The sequence below is a fragment of the Morone saxatilis genome, unplaced genomic scaffold (genome assembly GCF_004916995.1).
Source record: "Morone saxatilis isolate NCDOM2014 unplaced genomic scaffold, NCSU_SB_2.0 Contig11, whole genome shotgun sequence".
Taxonomy (NCBI): domain Eukaryota; kingdom Metazoa; phylum Chordata; class Actinopteri; family Moronidae; genus Morone; species Morone saxatilis.
In genome coordinates this window covers 29091428-29110370 of record NW_023339663.1, presented here as the reverse complement: position 1 = coordinate 29110370, position 18943 = coordinate 29091428, and the positions used below count along the sequence as shown (strand labels likewise).

At 38.8% G+C, this 18943-nt stretch overlaps 1 protein-coding gene across 1 annotated transcript in view; it reads right to left on the bottom strand.

Annotated features, from left to right (window-relative positions):
* Positions 1-18943, bottom strand: part of adamts17 (ADAM metallopeptidase with thrombospondin type 1 motif, 17) — a 104906-nt gene that overhangs the window by 43292 nt on the left and 42671 nt on the right. Inside the window, exons 8-9 of the mRNA XM_035682220.1 lie at positions 14123-14286; positions 7560-7700 (exon numbers count right to left, since the gene is read on the bottom strand). Coding sequence (XP_035538113.1) covers positions 7560-7700; positions 14123-14286 — 305 coding nt within the window. The remainder of the gene's footprint in view (positions 1-7559; positions 7701-14122; positions 14287-18943) is intronic.

Sequence of the window (18943 nt, the reverse complement as noted above, 5' to 3'; positions counted from 1 at the left end):
CCTAGCCTCACAATGCAATCACTCTGGATCTAGTTTCCTATTCCTTGCCAGAACATACAATAAGACATGCTGCAATAGATCGTATCACTTCAGTGCATAGCTGACCAAACCACGGGCCTAGGGGAGCCTTAACCATCTTAGATCAATTCCACCCTTCTCTACTGCAGGTGTCTGAGTCCAGCTCATATACACAGCAGCCAATGTCCAGATCCCTGCAGGACAGAACCTGAGCAGGGTTCTTTCAGCGTTTTCACTACTGAACTGAGATAGTAAATGACGTCCATACACTGACATTAACAGAACTGATTAGATTGAAAGGGGATAGAGGAAGCACAGATAGAAACCGTGAGTACAAAGTTCATGTGGGAATTGATTTCTGTGTATCACTTGACTCACGACCATCAGTCCATGTATGTGTCTGAGAAGACGATAAAACAGACAAGATAGCAGGATACTTTCAACAGGGCATCCAGAGAGAACCCAGCAGAAGCACGTTCGAGTGTGGTTCATCATCTGAGGCTGGAAAAGTGATCATCTGATGCTCACACAAAGTAAGAGCAGCTACAGCAGGACAAGACTACTGGACAACACCAACCTGAAGATTTGCATCAGATATCAAATGATAAGAGGAGGAGGCTCATTTACAGACACTCTGTTAGAGTTTCATTCATTATAATCCGATTGAGTTCGTAGTATTTTAATGTAGCTGTTTCATCACATAGGATACAAATATCACAACCTTCATCATAGTTTGCACAAAATAGCAATGAACAAAAATCATGAAAAATTAAAAGTAATATTTGGTATTAGCTGACAGTCAGCGTATTAATCTATGTGATGAGGATGCTGGGTATTGCTGCGACGTCATATTGAGTGGTTTGTATGCTTGTGCAACAAGAGAAGATTTATGTTGTCGTTTCTATCCAATCAGAGGAAAAGAGAAAGGTGGAAAACTGCATTGAATGCCTCCAACTTTAATTGTCGAAAGATTCTAAATAAGCTCCACTGCAACTGTTCGTCACAGATTACTGGATCTACCTCAACATATTTAGGAGTTATTTTTTTGCCAAAAGCTGATGTTAATATAAACATACGCCTTCTCGGAGAGCAGCATATGAATCAATTATTAAAATCATTACCAAAACTATAAACATACACACTTAGGCTTTTATTATCGAAAATTCAAGTGTGAACAACCAATCAAACAGCATATATAACAACCTGACACGACAACAAGACAGTCATTAATTACAATTCTGACTTTAATTTTTGATTTAATGTTTTAAATGAATAGCGAAAATGTAATTTCTTCATACAGGCTGACTCAAATGAGGTTACATAATTGGCATCACATATTTAACAAATCCTAGGCTTAGATATTTAAAAAGTTTTAATTCAGAAATACCAGATGAAAAAAATTTTAAGATCAATGATTTAACTGTATATGGTTCATTTTATTAATACTGCAACAAGTATAAAAAAAGCAGATATCTAAATGAATTACTTGAAGTTTGCTGAAGCTGGTTAAAGGCCAGGAATTTTATTTTATTTTATTTAGTTTATTAATAAGAATCGATAAATTAGAATAAATAAACCCATTTTGAGAACATAGTATATAATCAATTTTTACCTATTTCTGGATTCAGTTGGAGAGAATTTAAGCGTTATCCGGCGGCGGTTTTACTTTGTAATTTGTCAAAGATAAACTGAGGCAAAGACACTGTGACAGTTTTCGACAAGTGATTAAAGAACGTAAGTTAAAGAAGTTAATAAAAACGAACACAAAAAAATATGCTATATTACAAGCACTCAACAATGATTTTAATACAATTTTAACCATTTAATGTGATTAATTCATATAAACATGTTACTCAAATAATAAATATAAATAAATTCTAAGGTTTTTAGTATAATACTAATCTGCAATAACTTAAGGTAGGTAGGCGGCGGCAGAAGCTTTGCGGAAGTGTGTGACACCGTAGTCATATGACCAGGCAGGCAACCGGAGAAAATGCTACCTAGATATGGCTAAAATTCCTCGGACACGGTGACTAATCCACAGCGAACACGGTAACACTAGACATAAATCTTATTCAGATACAGTAAACATAACTGGTCATTGAATTCTCACTGTAACGAGTGTTAGCGGCAACACACCCATGTTTAACAGTTTACAGTTAAGCTAGCGTTAATAAAAGTCAGGTGTTTGTTTTATTCTACCTTAAGGGCTGAATTAGTGAACTAAGTGTTTAGGAGTTGCAGTCTCTATATTTGCTGAATGTTTGTGTCTGAATGTGTTCTCAGATGGAGGAGATTAAAGTGTCTCCTGACTATAACTGGTTCAGAAGCACAGTACCCCTGAAGAAAGTAAGTACCTCATGATTTCTAATCTGTGATTGTGGTCTGTAATAACTGGCCCCACTTCTTTATACAGGACAACAACAAGTACACTCAACACATAACATGTATACAGGTAATAAATTGGTGTTACCTGGATATAACTCCAGTTCTATGAGTAAATGTGAATTTGTGTTCACCAGCTACATTTATGAATGCAGCCACTCTACGAACATATGATTTTATACAATATGATTGTTGTTAGTGAAGAATTAAAATAATATAAGACCCCCATATATAATTCTTTATTCATCTAATTTACAGAAAATGTACTATATTGTGATATATATCGTTAATTGGGATATGAAATAACCTGTATCAGATATAAAAATGTTTAGGCTGATCAGGTCCAAGTTCTTTCACTCTGAGCTTCTCTTGTAATGTTCTACTTTCAAAAGGGGTTCATTTTTAATGACTTAACTGAATTTTCTGTCTCCATTTGCGCTAGCTATATGTTGCAAGGCTGCTCCAACTGTGCCCTCAACAATTCCTTGTGGTGCATCAGATATCAGTTTTTTGTTATTCGTTTTATTTTTATTTTTATTTTTGACAGGACAGTAGACAGGGACAGTAGACAGGGACAGGGGATCCCAGACAGCAATGGTCCTCGGTCCAGGCTTGAACCCAGGGCCGCTGTGCTATGGACTCATGGAGCATTGACACATGGTCTGCACTCTACCAGGTGAGCTACCAGGGAGTAACTACATATAGTTTTTAATCCTAAAAAAAAGAAATCAAAAAAACATTAATAACTTCTCCTAAAGTTGCCTGTAGGTGTAAATGTATTACAGTCTGCATCAGTCTATAGTCTGCATGTGCAAGCCCTGTGACTTACAGTTATTGTGCCGTGCCTTCACATACAATTGGAAGCAATATGGGGGTTCTTAGTCTTGCTTGAAGATACCTCAACATGTATAAGGATGACACCACCAACCTATGATTCATAGCTGACCTGCTCTTAAAAATTAACCACAATTGCCAATGTTAGATTCTCATATCAGAACAGTTAAAAATTATTAAAAATATTTTTTTTCACTCTCCCAATCAGGAGTAAAAGAGGTTAAATGAAACAAAAATAATGGCAAACAAGCATAATAAATCAGACAACTACTCACACTCCCTAAATCTTCAATTTACATGCCAACTACATCGAAGAGCAGGTGAGTGAGCAGCGTAGTTCAAACAGCAAGATTTTGTAAGAACTTTATTTACCGAGGGGAGTCAATCTGCTGTATTACTGCAGAGCAACAGACACTGTGACCCACTGCGGGCTGCTATTAACAGGTAGTGCCTTCTAAATGAGGACACCACTTGTAACTATGTGTGCACAACACTGACTCATTAAATGAGTAAAGAACACATGCAGGGACAGATTCACAAATGTAAAACAGGTGTTTTAGCATAACTCCTGATTTTACATTCACTCAGTTGGAAACTGGCCCTTGTGATGTTCTTTAGATGTCTGTCAGATACTAAACATGTGATACCCCACCCATATCTGCCTGTCAGGCTCTCAGCTTCTTTCAGTTTTAGCCTTTTAGTTGAATGGCCAGTGGCCAGACGTTACTCAGAGGTTGGAGTCTAACAGGGGGATGCTTCACTTCAAGGTTCAAACCAGTGGAGAATAATTTTTCTTGAAGACTTTTACTTTTGGTACTTTAAAAACATTTAGCCACTAATACTTTTGTACTGAAGTCCATCTGAAATCACATTCACAGTCATCCCTTTTTACAGTCAAAAATAATGTCAATGTGGTTCTTAAGTGTATTGTTAACAGTTTTACATAGCCCTACAAAGGCTTACTGCATGTAAAATGCTGAAATTGTGTTTTATCTAAATGAAGTATTTTGTGAGGTTAAACCTATGACGATGTCTTGACACATTTATTATAATTGTTAAACTATGTAAACCTGCTTTTAGAATGATATTCCCCTATATCACAGTAATATCCAATCTGTCATTACATTGTACTACAATTGGCTCAGCTAATAACAGATGAAGTCAGTAAGAGTACCCAGTGGAAAATACAAAGATTCCAATCATTTTGATTCCCTACATTGTCCTGAAATCGTGTAGCATACATTTACAGACACTAAAGCCGCAGTAGCTGTAGACGAAACTCTGAGAAAAGCGAAGAAGCGCAGTTTGCCCTGGGTTTTTGGTTGGATTTTGTAGTCACTGCAAAAAACCTGCAAAAATTGTTTTCTCTAAGATAGAGCAAGATTGAACTGAAAATAAAACAGACATTTAAAAGTTCAGTTTCAGTCATACCTCAAGTTTGACCAGAACTGTAGTTACTGCCTTTTGTCTTCATATAACATACTATTTAAATATCAGAAATTCTCCTGTTGGCGGCTGGGGGGTGTGCTGATATGTTTGATTGACAGAGGCTGGCAGGCTGAGCCTCAGTACTGGAGTCAAAGGAGCTTGAGGCAAAGTAGACAATCTGTGCTATAGCAGACAGTGTGTTGTTAGCTGTGGTATTGAGAAATAAGGACAACACCAGCATCTAAAGTGACCAAAGTAGTGACATTTGTAGGTACATTAACATGCTGTTTAATGGAGGTTGATAAATCCAACTCTGTAGAATGTGAGGACTATAAAAGCATGTTACCGGTGGTAGGCAAGCTGTCAGATGGCTCACTCTTGGACCTTTTTCCTGCAGGTGAGTTGGGAGAGCACATCATAGTGTTTTGAACTTGCAAACTACATTGTGTATTGCGGGTAGGCAGGTCGCTGAAATGTTTAAATATTCCTAGAACATTTTTCCTGTGGGTATAACCGCTATGGTAGAATGTTTTAAATGTTAAAGCATTTCAGGAACATTTTAGTGGGTAGTTTTTAAAGAGTTCCTCGAACATTTAATCTGAGGTTATAATAGCATTACTGTAAAACAATACAAATGTTACATTCTTAAAACGTTTCATAACGAAAACCTTCCGCTAACAGTCCTATAAAGTTAAACATGTTACTGTGTTTTGTTCTTTCCAGAGTTCAGAAAACATTTGCAAACATTTGTCACAGTTTTTTTTATCACAGCATCCATTTTGACATAATATTTCATGTCAACACAGCTGTTACCAATGATACTAGTTAAGGTTCCATTCAGTGCAGCAAAGCCTTTCCATTGAGCCAACATGCATAATAATAAAGATGCAAGAAGAGCAATAGTAGAACTAAGCACCCAGCCAATGTAGGGAGGGAATTTCTCTGTAAATAGTGTGGAACAGATTCCTGGCCAGATAGATGTCAAAACGGCTATTTTTGAGCAGTAAAGTTAACTCACTTGAACTTGGTGCAGTGTATCTGCTGGCTGCTGCTGAGTGTTTGTTTCAAAGAAATTAAATGAAAAGTGAATCCTGCCGACATGCTCAATGACTGCTGACTCCAGCGTAATACCTCCAGTCCATGTAGGTACTATGAGATAGTTCCCCCCCCCCCCCCTCTTTATTAATTGAAGTGATTAGGAATAAACATTCAATAACAACAGTTCAACCATGGCCAGGGACGTGGAAAAATAAAAAAGACATAGGAAAATTATTCACAAATTATGTTAAAATTAAATTCTGTATTGCTGACAATTTTATTTTTCTATGACCTTTTCTAGTATAAGAGCCTCATGGACCCAAAGACCGGTCCTAATGCGGCAAAACGTCCTTTTATGAGGTCCTGGCAAGAGTTAGGGCTAAGGTGTGACTTGAGGTTAGGTTGAAGTCGCAGCATGAATTGATTAGGTTTAGGGTTATGGTTAGGAATGTCCTAGGGATAGGATAGCGGTGTGTTTATGCATATAGTCACATTCACTATTCCGTGCAATTCGCAAATTCAGTAAGATGCTGGAGTGGCCTTTGTTGGGCAGAGCAGGACTGAGTTACATTTTCCATTCTTTCACCATTATGCTATAGTAAAAAAGGCCACCATTGGCTCACAGTGGTGCAGCTTATACCGGCCCCACAGAGAGCCCTGGCAACACGCTGACACTGTCGGCACACTTGGCAGTCCAGCTGGGTGGGTGTATATAACAGAGAGAGAGAAAGACAGAGAGAGAGCTAGGGACATGTCCTCCCTACTTTTTCAGTAGCCATTCTACCGATAATCTAACAATGGGTCCACTGCTTATTTTACATTAGATGACAAACTCTGCATAGCTGATGCAACACAAGCATACGCCAGGACAGTAATCAAATGAACACACTCATGCTGCTAGTCTCAGACAGTGTGACTAGAGAATACCACAGCATGTGATGTTCAGTAGGGTTATTATGGATTAAATAAACAGTGTTTTCTGTTTATTAACCACTTCTCTGACAGTATAGTAAAAGCAAGTGGCTGGGAATAGGATAAGAGCATTCACAAATATAGAAAATGGTATTTAAATACCCCTAGATCAGGATTTATTGTGTCCCCCAACTTCATCAGCATTACACCCTTGCAGTCACAGTTGCGAGCCAGAGTAGCTATCAAGCTAACAGCAGTTAAATGTTTTAATGTAGTGTGTCCTATAGTAAGTAACTTTTGCACCTACAGATTAACCTATTTGCAATTATTAGCAGTTGTTGAGCTTGCTAGTTTATGCTGAGTTTACACTACATGATTTTAGCCTTGATTTTCCACCTGCCATTTTTTGGACATTATCTGCAAATTCCCCCAGAGCAGAGGCAAATCTGCGCTTCTTTTCATAAGGACGATCACTCTGTTCAAAGACGTGTTCAGAGGGCTCGCCGATGCCTCGCAGAAACCTAAAAAATATCTAGTGAGCTAAATATCTTGAGCCCTGCAACAAGCTATGGCCTGTTTAGGCTAATTATAAGCTACTCAGGTTCTAATGGCAGTATGGTTTCCCCTTGTGTGCATGTTTTTAAACTACTTTCCTAATCAAACAACTCCTGGTAATGACTCCTGATGAAACACAGTTAGTAGACCAGACAGACTTCGGGATTAATCCTCGTTAAGATCTTGTAGTGTGTGACCCCCTGGTATTGATCAATCACTTAGTGTGCAGACCACAATAACTTCAAGACTCTGGTGACTGTTAGCAATATTAATATTGTCAAGAAAAGTGACTTGACACTGCACACAACAGGGAGGGGAAGCAGAGACCAACATTTTAATGTAAAAAATGTCTTTAAGATCAACCTCAGGTGCACCTAGCTGTGTCTCACCTTAGGAAGTTCTCCAGGTCATCGCGGCTGCAGGAGGACCATGACAGGTCGCTGGGGTTTCTTCCCTTTACCCACTCACCAGACATGATGTGAGAATGACCAGTGCAGGTGGCGTGGTCGTCATCATGGCTCATTCCCATGCTGCAGACAAGACATGGATAAATAGACAATGTCAAAGAGTAGTAGAGTTGAACGTCAACCAGCCATTGTCTCAGTACTTGTCGATTTACTTTCAAGCATCCTTTCTGTAGATATATGGCTATGGTGAGATCAGTATATACAAGCTGTGAGTAAGGTGTGCGTTTTCATCAAATTCTCCTCCACTCCAGCTTTGTTTTATGTGTCATTACCTTCTCCTTCATTGTTTCTCTGCTTAGACAGCCTAAAATATATATATTAGGGCTGTACCCAATCTCCTGTCTTTGTCATCTGTGATGTAAAAAACATCAGATTTCCACCCAGTCAGAGAAAGTAAAAGTGTCCTGCTCATAGTTCAGTTATAAGATCCCAGTGCACCACTGACCATCTCTGGTGCAGGGCTGCTGACAGCGCTGTCAGCCCAAGAGTCAACCACAGTGGAAAGCAGGCGAGGCGAGGAGGTTGGACCAATGTCTGCTTCAAAAGTGGTGTAGCTGACTTCACTGAGAGAAGATGACTCCAATCATTGACTTTCGGGTGCAGCTGAAATTATGATCATGTCTCAGCTCCTAGGCTGTTGTATCCACATACCACCACGTCCTGGTGAATCTAGGTATACACCGTAACTTGATTTTGTTCTCCACCGGCATTCCGTTAAGACCCGCCCTATTCTGCTTTTGATTGGCGAGTGTTTATTGCCTTAGTTGGTTTGGTTGGGGAGGTTTAGGCATGAAGAGTGAGATGGTTAGAGTTAGAAAAAAATGTCAGGGTCAAAGCCAATCAGAGGCAGAGTAGGTGTGGGTCTTCGTGGAATAAAAAATAACGCCCGCGTTGCTGCGTCTTTGTGTAACTACATTGCTAGTTTAACACTGCAAAAACGGGTTTGGGCTGAATTAATGTACTGGCAAATTCGTACAAATTCAAGACCACACCACCCTGATAAAGATAAGATATTTGTGAGGTGAACAAAGCATGGTGTACTGGAGATTTTTACTGGAATTGTTTTGATGGATTTGCACTGACATTATTTAGCATGTGTATGTATTAGTGAGTACTCATTTTGTTAGAATAAGTTGCTTATGGATATCTTATTATGGTGCTAGGCGACTTTTGGTAATATCGTGGCTACAGCTACATTTGTGATCACCTCAGTGGATCCCTGGCTAAACTGAAGATAATTGTACTTAAACTGTACATTTGGATTCAGCTTGAAAGCAACAACGTGTACATATACATATACTGTACTGAAAGAAAATGGATATTTTAAACAGTGTCTAAAAAAATCCAGATTTTAATTGTTCTTAAGCAACTGGGACTGTAAGCACAGAGCTGCAGGACACACACTTACAACACAATGAAAAAACAATACTGTGCAGTGTAGTCCCTTCAACAAGCAGCACATCTTACAGTAACACACCTGCAACATATTGATGGAGCAGAGCCTGAGGGAAACTCTGACAGGAAGGATCTCTTACCCACAGTGGATCTGTGCACACACAATGCATGTCTGTGTGTGAGTCACAAATAGAGATCAACAGAGGATGGAGTGTGTGTTGAAACAGGGAGGACTTTACTTGGGCACAGTAACTGTGTGTGTGTAAGTGTGTAGGTGTGTGTGTGTGTGTGTGTGTGTGTGTTTCCACCCAAAGCCATGACCTACATTTGCAAATTAAAAACAACATCCTAGTCTGAACTCCAGGCACAGACTCAGAAACTAATAAATTACAAGTGCAGACTCTTTTCCCCTGGTTGAAATGAAAGCAGTATAGAATTACATTTCAGGACTCATCCACTGCACAGGATAATGCAGTGCCTTCAAAGCAGAGGGAATACATCAGTGTCTGAGAACCGTCCAACCGGGCCAGGACCATTCAAGCCAGAACAGATAAGCCACATTATCTTAAACACTCCAACAGACATTACTGTTTATCTTCTCTTTTCAGATAGACATTAAATGGCTTAATTATTATAGTACATAAAGCACAACAGATCCACAACAGAACATCATGTCTGCATTAAGATAAAATTAAACATGAAAACGTCATGTACCCAGGGATGTAACCAAATACGTATTCATCAGTTTCCACTATATTCATATCAATATTCACTGCTATACCAATCTTTGTGCAAAAGCTTGCCTCATTTCTCAACCCATTAGCCTGGTTTGGAACAAACAAACTCTGGTTCATTTGCCTTTTTCAGTCCGGTTAAATTTGGGATCAATCTGCATTGTGAACACTGCAGGCTACATGTATACTCTGTACACATGCAACAAATTCATACATGTACATGCACAAAAAATGTCAAGGATACAAAAAAGTTAGAAGAATACTTATTTCCAGTGTGGTCGTCTTTCCAGGATGAGGAGATGGTAACGCAAGTCACAGATGACTAAGGCACTGAACCAACACAAGGCCACATAAAAAAAACAATACATCTTTCCCTATAAAAATAAACTGCACGGTTAACATCATCACACTCATTGTACATATCTGCATAGGCCACACTTATTCCCCACCAATTCCCTTGATAAATAAACCGGCACCCCCACATCCAATAAAGCGGCCAGTCCCATCTTAGAGTGTAGCCACCTCTCTAGGTGTCCCACATGCATAACCCTGACCCTAATCTTTGATAGGACTCATTGATTTGATCTCTACTGGAAGTATGCTCCACTCTACCATGACCATGTACAGAAAGGTATTATGGAAGTTACCTCATAATAAGCGATCTAAAAAGGTGGTGTTTCATTTTCTGCAAGAAAAATCTGTAACCCTGGTAACACATATGCGCATCACATTTTCACAACAGAAAGGTTCAAATAGTTCAAAATGTTGTGTGTTGTGCTTGTTTCCAACTACGTGCACTTTGGCGACTTCCCACAGAAATCCATTCCTGTAACTGTACTATTGCGGTACACAATGCCTCTGGTCCCGTTACCAGCGGTTTGTCATCATTTATAACAGCCCAATAATATGCTATTAACAATGCCCATCAGTTATTTCTTTGTTAACTCTGATCCCAGAGAACATAAATAAACAAGTTAGTGGACCACAGGATGACGTCAGAACAAAAAGGCAATTTAGTTTCTTCTTTGGTCCAGACCAAATGAGCAAGTGTAGTTGTTTGTGGTGTGAAAAGCAAATTAGATATGAGAGTAGAGTAGATATGTGATGTTAGATAAGATATTGACATTCATATTGATAATAGGAGGGAAAAAAAGGGATAATTACAGAAGATTAAAAGTGTCATCCTAGAAGTGCCTGTCTCTGACTGGATTTGTGGGTTCAGCCTGGGGAGTGTCTACTACTGATTGGTCCATTCACGACATCCTTCCTTTTGAAAATGCCCTGGTTTGACAGCAGCACCTTGGTTCTATCAATGGCCTCCAAACCCTTTTGCAGTTACTGTGTGTGTTAGGACTGTGAGATATTACAGGGCTGAGAGCCCAAGTTGGTTAGCTGTAAGTGTTGGTGTAAGTTTTGTGGGTACAATATTCCAACTTTTGTGAATAGCACTGAAGTGTTTATGTAAAGTGTGTTTGAGTATTTAGAAAAGCGCTTATAAATAGTATTATTGTTGTTGTTATTATTATTATTATCATTATTATCATTATTATTATTATTAAGTTGTAGGGGTGAGCTGCCATTTTCTTTTACACTGTTTTTTCCTCCTATGGAGTTTCGTAAATGTATTTTTGTTTGTTTGCTTCACTTGGGTTAGTCAGCACTTTTTAACAACCGTTTAACTCTTATGTTGCACTTATACCCCCCTTGATCGGGGGGCAGTTCTAAGTAAGATATACTGTGACAAATATTGTACAAGCACTTTAGTGCTTTAATTACTACTTGACACACAAGACAATAATTCCTTAGTGTGCGTGTGTGGAGGTGCCAGTATGTGTGCTTAGGTAACACTGCTTCCATAAAGTGCATGGGCAGCAGTCAGACGCAGTGTGTGCCAGCTTGTTACCTTTCCTGGCCCCCAAAGCTGGAGCAGAGCTGCTCGATGAAAACTATGATAACTCCTGAGGGGCCTGGCACAGGCACAAAGCTGCCACAAAGGTTCATACACTCTGGCATGATTTCCAGGTGAAGCTGGCATTAGCTCTGTGTAGCTGGGCTGTCAATGAGGGCTTTATGTGTGGACTGAATGTTTCCAACTATAACAGACATCTTGCTGCCACACAGAGTAAGGAGATAATCAGTTGAGATTCGCTCACATGGTTGTCCCAGTCCCTTTGTTTGCCCACACTGCAAGGCTTTTAATATTGGGTATCAGCCTCCAGAACCCATATTTATAAATAAATAAAATAAAATTTAAAAGAGTTTAGATTCCTTTAGAATTTCTAACCTTAAATGGTAAAGCAATAGCACTAACTTTATGTGTTATTGTTTTGTTTGGTTGTTTGTATGAGCTATTTTCTCTACTACTCTCTCTCTCTACATGTAATACACATGCTGGTCTAAGTTGGCAGTGTCACATTTTGTCACACGTTTTGTCTCACGTAGGTGCCAGCTTAGCAATAACAAATACGCAACATCTGGTTCCATTTTCAAAATAAAGCAGAGGTCTTAGTTTGGTTAGGTTTAGGCAAAAACACTACTTGGGTAGGTTTAGGAAAAGATTGTAAGTTACGTTATATACCTGATGTTAGTTACGTAAGTAAATTTGCATACGTAGATTAAAATAAGTCAACATGGACCTTTGGTTTCACACAGGACTCGAACAGTGTTCTCCTGTGCTTGTGTGACCCATTTATTCACCCGTTCATCCTCCATAAACAGCTTTTCTCCCTTGTTATATTAAACCATCATACAAGTGTGTACTTTTCACATCTAGATGAGGCAAAACGTAACAATGATACAGTATCCGGCAAGACTACACACTTTGGCCTGAGACTGGGCTGGAAATTGACTACTTCCCATCTCTTTCTTCATTTTTAAAACGTCACCAAAATGCTTTGATTAACTTGAGTGATTATTTTCACCCTTTGAGGAAATGTCTTCTGGTAAAAGGATAGACTATTTTAAATTTGAGGAGTTTAAAAGAAATACATTTCAATTTGGCTCTTGAATGGTAAACCTTCGGCACATAGTTTATTATGGAGCAGGGAAGTTATAAACATGCTAATCCATTCAGAAACATGGGTTAACATTGGTACTGCTTTCTCATACAAGCACAATGTGTAGTAGACAATAAGGCTGAGAAGATATATAGGATACTAGTGATGTTACTTCTCCTTCAACCGATCGTTGATCACATGATAAGGTGGTTGTATATGGGTTGGACAACTGAGACGGGTTACAATCTTCCTCCCATATATGATCACTTGTCATCACATGAGCAACATGACGACACCTGAGCCAGTTCCATTTGCTGATGAAGACCATGAGAGGCAGTTATAGGCTCTGAAAAAGTTAGCGAGTGGACCATGAGTTGAGATTTGTTTAGTGACCTAAACGGAGATGACCACAAGCAAATATACTCTAGGTCACCACGAGGGAATATTTCATTTGTGATCATTCCAAGTATTATATACAGAGAGAAGACAGAAAAGGCAGAGGGTCTGGATGAATAGAAGAGAAGCTGGAGTTCCTGGTAACTTTGGAAATCAGTCTGTCTGATGTGTCACGCCGAGAGCCAGTGCTTGTTGTCACAGCAAACATCAGTCAGGGAACTCGTCCACTGACTGTTTGTGGACAAAAGACACAGAAAAGCTCTCCAGCACAAAGTGTATCCAAATACAGTTTGCTTGTTATCCTTGAGTGAGATTTTCCACCTTCACTCCATACTTACAGAGCCATAGGTTTCGGAGAGCTGGGTCTGTTTGAACTGTGGGCATGGTGGAGGTGGAACAAGGTCTGTACTGAACTCTACATTGGACATAATTCCACGCAAATATGTTGCAAATTTTAACTGAATTTCGTCTAAATCAGAAAAAGTAAACGTGAGTCAAGACAAGCAGTAGGCAGCAGCAAGTCTCTAATCAAAAACCAGAAAAAGAGGGCACAACAAGACGACGCAATTACACCTCAAACAGTGAAAAACTATGCAAAAAACACAATGGAAATATGACATCTCTGTTTGTTTCATGTATTAATGTGAGGAAGGTTCTATCAGATCTGTGTGCAGCGATCATGGATGTATTATAGAGCCATGGGAGATGAGGAGCCTGGCAGGGTGGAAACAGCACATCAGTCACGTGAGTAAAATGTTTGCTACGTCAGAACCATTTTCACCAGAACTGTAAAGCCAATAGTTTTAACGTTGACAAGTTAAGGAAGTTTTTGATTAGAATAATGTCTTTGCCTTATCACTCTAAACTGGTACACTTTCACACTGTCCTCACAACAGCAACATGGACTTTAACACAACGCGTTGTCAAAATGCACTTGTTTAAAAACGAGCGCAGTGAAACCTACTTGTGTCCCAGCTCGTGAGCGATGGTGAAGGCCAGATTGAGTCCATTGTCCTCCGCTAACACACACTTCCTCTTGGCACTGCAGACACCACCCAGATAAGCAATACCTGTAACACAGTGACATGACATGACAGTGAGTTTCATAAATAACAAAATGTATTGTTTCTAGCAGGGTTGACAACTGCTATGGTCTTTTGACAGGACTCTCCAAAAAGACCATCAAAAAGTTTCAGCTTTTTCAAAATTCAGTTCATAAAAGTGTAACTCTTTGTAATAGCCACTAAAATGTGTGATAATTTATTACAAAATGTGGAAAACGTATTACATATTCAGGCTGTTTATTACAAAATGTGGCTGTTATTACATATTGAATTAAAAAAAAAGGATTACATTTTGTTGAGTCATTACATAATGTACAAGGATAAACAGAACACCTGTGAAATTAAGTTCTGGATTAGACAGCTAAACTATTGGATCTGAGACATCAGCGATCACTGGACTCGAGTACTGTTGGAAAACAGATTATCTTAAAGCAGATTGACTGCGCAAGTATATATGAGTGGCCAAAAATGTTTAAAAAACAACCAATCAGCCTTTCACACAGGCATGTGAGGTGAAAGTTAGAGCTCCTTCATGTGTCAGAACGAACACACACACACACACGCATGCACGCACGCACGCTTTCTGTCTGCCTCTGGAGCCAGGCCACAGAGGCTCATTTGAATCCAGACAGACATAAATTAAATCATTGACAAGGATAAGAAGTAGAGATTTCTAAAAAAGAAATAGATAAAAACAGAAGACAGCGAGAAGTTTTGGCCTTATTAGCCAACACAGCAAACACATATTACTTCACTGGTGCATGACGTGAATAAAGGCCCAGGATTCACGACTTTTTTTTCCTTTGACCCTGTGTTATCAGACAGAGGAACAGCTGGAGAAGCTCCAATGGCTGTTGGCCCATTAGATAAAGTGGAGCAATAAATTCACAAGTTAAGATCATATAAAATTGAGGTTTAATGGGAGCTTTCCTGTTGTGTAAAAAATCTGCCACAGTCTGGATCTTTGTCAAGCTCCAGTGACTGTAAACTGTCTAAATATACAGCCGGCAGAGAGGGTTGCTGTTGTTACTGTATATCAGTTCAGTAATGGTAAGAGCTCCATATCTCTCCATTAGTTTACTGCAGTCTATATATAGGGGTTTTCCCATATATTGTGAGGCTAGCAGAAAAAGCATGTTTACCTGTTCACACATAGTATGCCATCTGAAACACTACATTAAACATTAAACATTACATCTGTAATTAAACTTTAAAAAGCTCTGTTGTTCTGCTCGCCTAGCATTACCACTCACAGTCCTCACAGAGCAGTAACCCATTCAGAAGATAGATTCACTTTCCTATTCACTAAAATACTGTTCACTGTCTGGGTTTAGCTTGAGAGGAGAAGCTAAACGCTACAGGTTTTATTCCATATAGCCACTGTTCAACCAACTGACACTAAGCACTTTGAGAAAATATTTTGTAAAATTAAAAAAACGATGGATTTTTTATATCAAAATCCAATAATTTTTACTTTGTGTAAAACAAAATATAACGTGTGCTTACACATGAACTAACCAATTCAATCAATGATATCATGACATCCATCCATCAATCAATCTTAAACTTTGAAATGAATTGGATGCTCATGCCATTAGCTGTACAGCTTACAAAAAAAAAGAAACCAAAAAAGACACAACTAAAAAAGCACCTAGTCAGCTAATGGGTCCAATACAGCTGCTGGACTGTAACCAAAAGCGCTATTGGCTACTGCGAGTCCTCCCCAGCTGCTATAGCTTTTTAACAAAAATACGTAAATATGCGGAAGCAAACAGCATTTCCGAATAAACAAAATAAAAATTATAAAGTATTTTATATGCCGACACCCTCTTTTTTGCATGTACACACACCCAAACAAAAATAAAGCAAATGAAACATCGGAGTAAATGAATTCTGTTAAATGCTGTTGTATAGAAAAGATTGTAGTACATTGTACTAAAACTCAACCATAAAGCTATGAACTGAAACACTGCTTTCCACTCACTCACTTACACACACACACACACACACACACACACACACACACACACACATACACACACACCACCTTGAATGTACTGTAATATAGGTGGAAAACCACAGCTGTTTGTATGGTATTGAAGAGATAATACAACAAGATGAAAGGACTTGGCTATCTCATGTATTGTCCATGAAATCTATTTTTAGACTGCCCCAAGACCCTGGACTCAGACATTATTTATTACACTCTGCTCTCCTGTTTTAATGTCTCCACTCATTTTCTATTCCACTCAGGCTCCTAGCCTGGAGTGTGTCCAGGCTAGGAGCAGTCTGAAATGTGTACAGTAAAATGAAAACACATTTTGCAGTGCCAACACTGAGAAAATCTGAATTGTGTTTGTTTATTAATGCTGTTCTTGTTCGAGGTTGAATCTTGATGCTACTGTGATAGATATGTATAGACGTTTATTACAGACAAAACTAGAGACCAGCAATCAGTCAGATTAGAGAGCGGAGTTCATGTTTTAAAAAGAGCAAGGGTGTGACATGTTGCATCTTTCTTTCCTTGTTTTATGTTGTGTCTCAACTAGCGCTGTCAAATTTACTAAAATAAAACATGCAATAAAATCAAATGAGAGTAACGTCAGCCTATTTCTAAACATGGACATTATAACTTTCACGATAACCGGATTTGGGCAGAAATTGTGAGCATGACCATCTAACAAATCAGCAGAGGATAGTGTGATTGGATTTTGAACTGAACCACACACACCAAAAACATTTCCATAGATTTCATTTCTGTCTACTTTCGTGCAGACAATGTTTTGGCAACATCACTCTGACCACAACATTTATAAGGTCCAGTGTGTAACATTTATGAGGATCCATTGTCAGAAATGGAATATAATATTCATAGATATGTTTTCATTAGTGTATAATCAGCTCGATATAAGAATCGTTGAATTTTCATTTCCTTAGAATGAGCTGTTTTTATCTACAGAGGGAGCGGGTCCTGTTCTATGGAACTTTCTACAGTAGCCCACAAGGGACAAACCAAACACTTGTTTGTTTAGGAGTACGTCACCACCATTGTTGTACGCAGGGTTGTAGAAATACCTATGTCCAATTATTCAATCAAATTATTTCTCGACTTTTGTGACAAATCTTTTGGAAAAAATACCGATGACCTAAATGGTGGGTACAGCCATGCCCACCAGAGGTGGTGATGCTCAATAAGAAGTAAGGGTACTCGTGTGGACAAAAATCAGAAAGTACTCAGTACTGGTGAGTACCGGACCAATTCAGGCCCTGACAAAGATCAACAAGGCGGTTTAGGTCAATGTTATTTTTATTTCTGTCATTGTTTTGGTCTGAGATGCTGGTGCTCTAGTACGACACCTAGTGGCAAGTAAATTTTTAATATATAACCTTTAAGTAACTCAATATAAAATAACAATTATCATAATTTATTAACTGACAAGTGGTAGATATTGAACCTTTGTTTGATGGCATAGTCATTTCTGTAAATGCAGCTGAGGTCTCTCATACATGCCATACAGCCACAGTATTGTGCAGAATGGATCCATTTAGTAAAATCCAAACATGGTGGTTTTTGATTGGACTGGGCTCAGGCTAAAGCCCTCTTCAATGGAAACATTTTGGGCTGATGAAAACAGAAGTTGGCCTGGATATGGACATGTGTTTTTTTCCTCTTTACCGATTAGCCATTTTATAACCATGCATGCTTGGTCAGAAGCTGCAATTACACGTGCATAATGTATATGCTCTGAGACAATTATAGGAGAGCAACCTTGATGTTTGTATGCAAATAAAGAAGTTCAGAAATATCAATTTTTCTGTTTTCACATGCAAAGAGGTTGTGTTTAGCAGACTGTTTACATGGCTTCTTATGTTAGCAGGATGATAGTGTGGTAATGAGATATACGTGCAGGGGAGAGAATGTGTAAAGGAACACCTGCTGAGTGCTAGACAAGGAGATTCATGGTGAAATAAGCTCTTTTTTAAATTACTTTCCTCTTCTAACCAATTATAAGTTTTTGTTCATAAACCACACTCTTCTGATAATGATCTCTATATTCAGCTTTTACTATTCCAAAGTCAGCTACACAGCTTGGACTGGATTTTGCGGTCATAGCACCTCTGTGTCTGCATGTCCAGACATCCAGGTTTTTGTTTTTTTTATTTCCTTCATGTGTGAGCACCCCTTGCAAACTAGCCATGTTTTTGCTTGTAAACCCTGATTCAACGTCTACTAACAATTTGCAGTTCTAACAAATCACTCTATACTTAAAAAAAACTTTAATTGTCTGGATGTCTGGATTTCCACAAGTTTTGTCACAGCATGACAAACTGACTTAGATCTGCGTATGATGGAACAGAAGTGATTGTCATGAATTCAGTATTCTTGAAATTGAAACAGCAACGCAGAACTCTTATTTTGTGTTTATTCTGGCGGCACTTGTGGCAGGCATTAAGAAAAATGACTACTGTTTTAATGGTCCTGTTAAAAGGACCAGTGTGTAGGATTTAGTGGCATCTAGTGATGTATTTGCAGATTGCAACTGCCTCACTTCACCATTCCCTTCCAAGCAGGAAGGAGAAACTACAGTGGCTACAAGAAATGTCACAAAAAACGGTCCTATCTAGAGCGAGTGTTTGGTTTGTCTGTACTGGGCTACTAGAGAGACATGATGGTTCAACAGCCTCCATTGAAGGCAACCTGCGATGTCTGTAGATAAAAA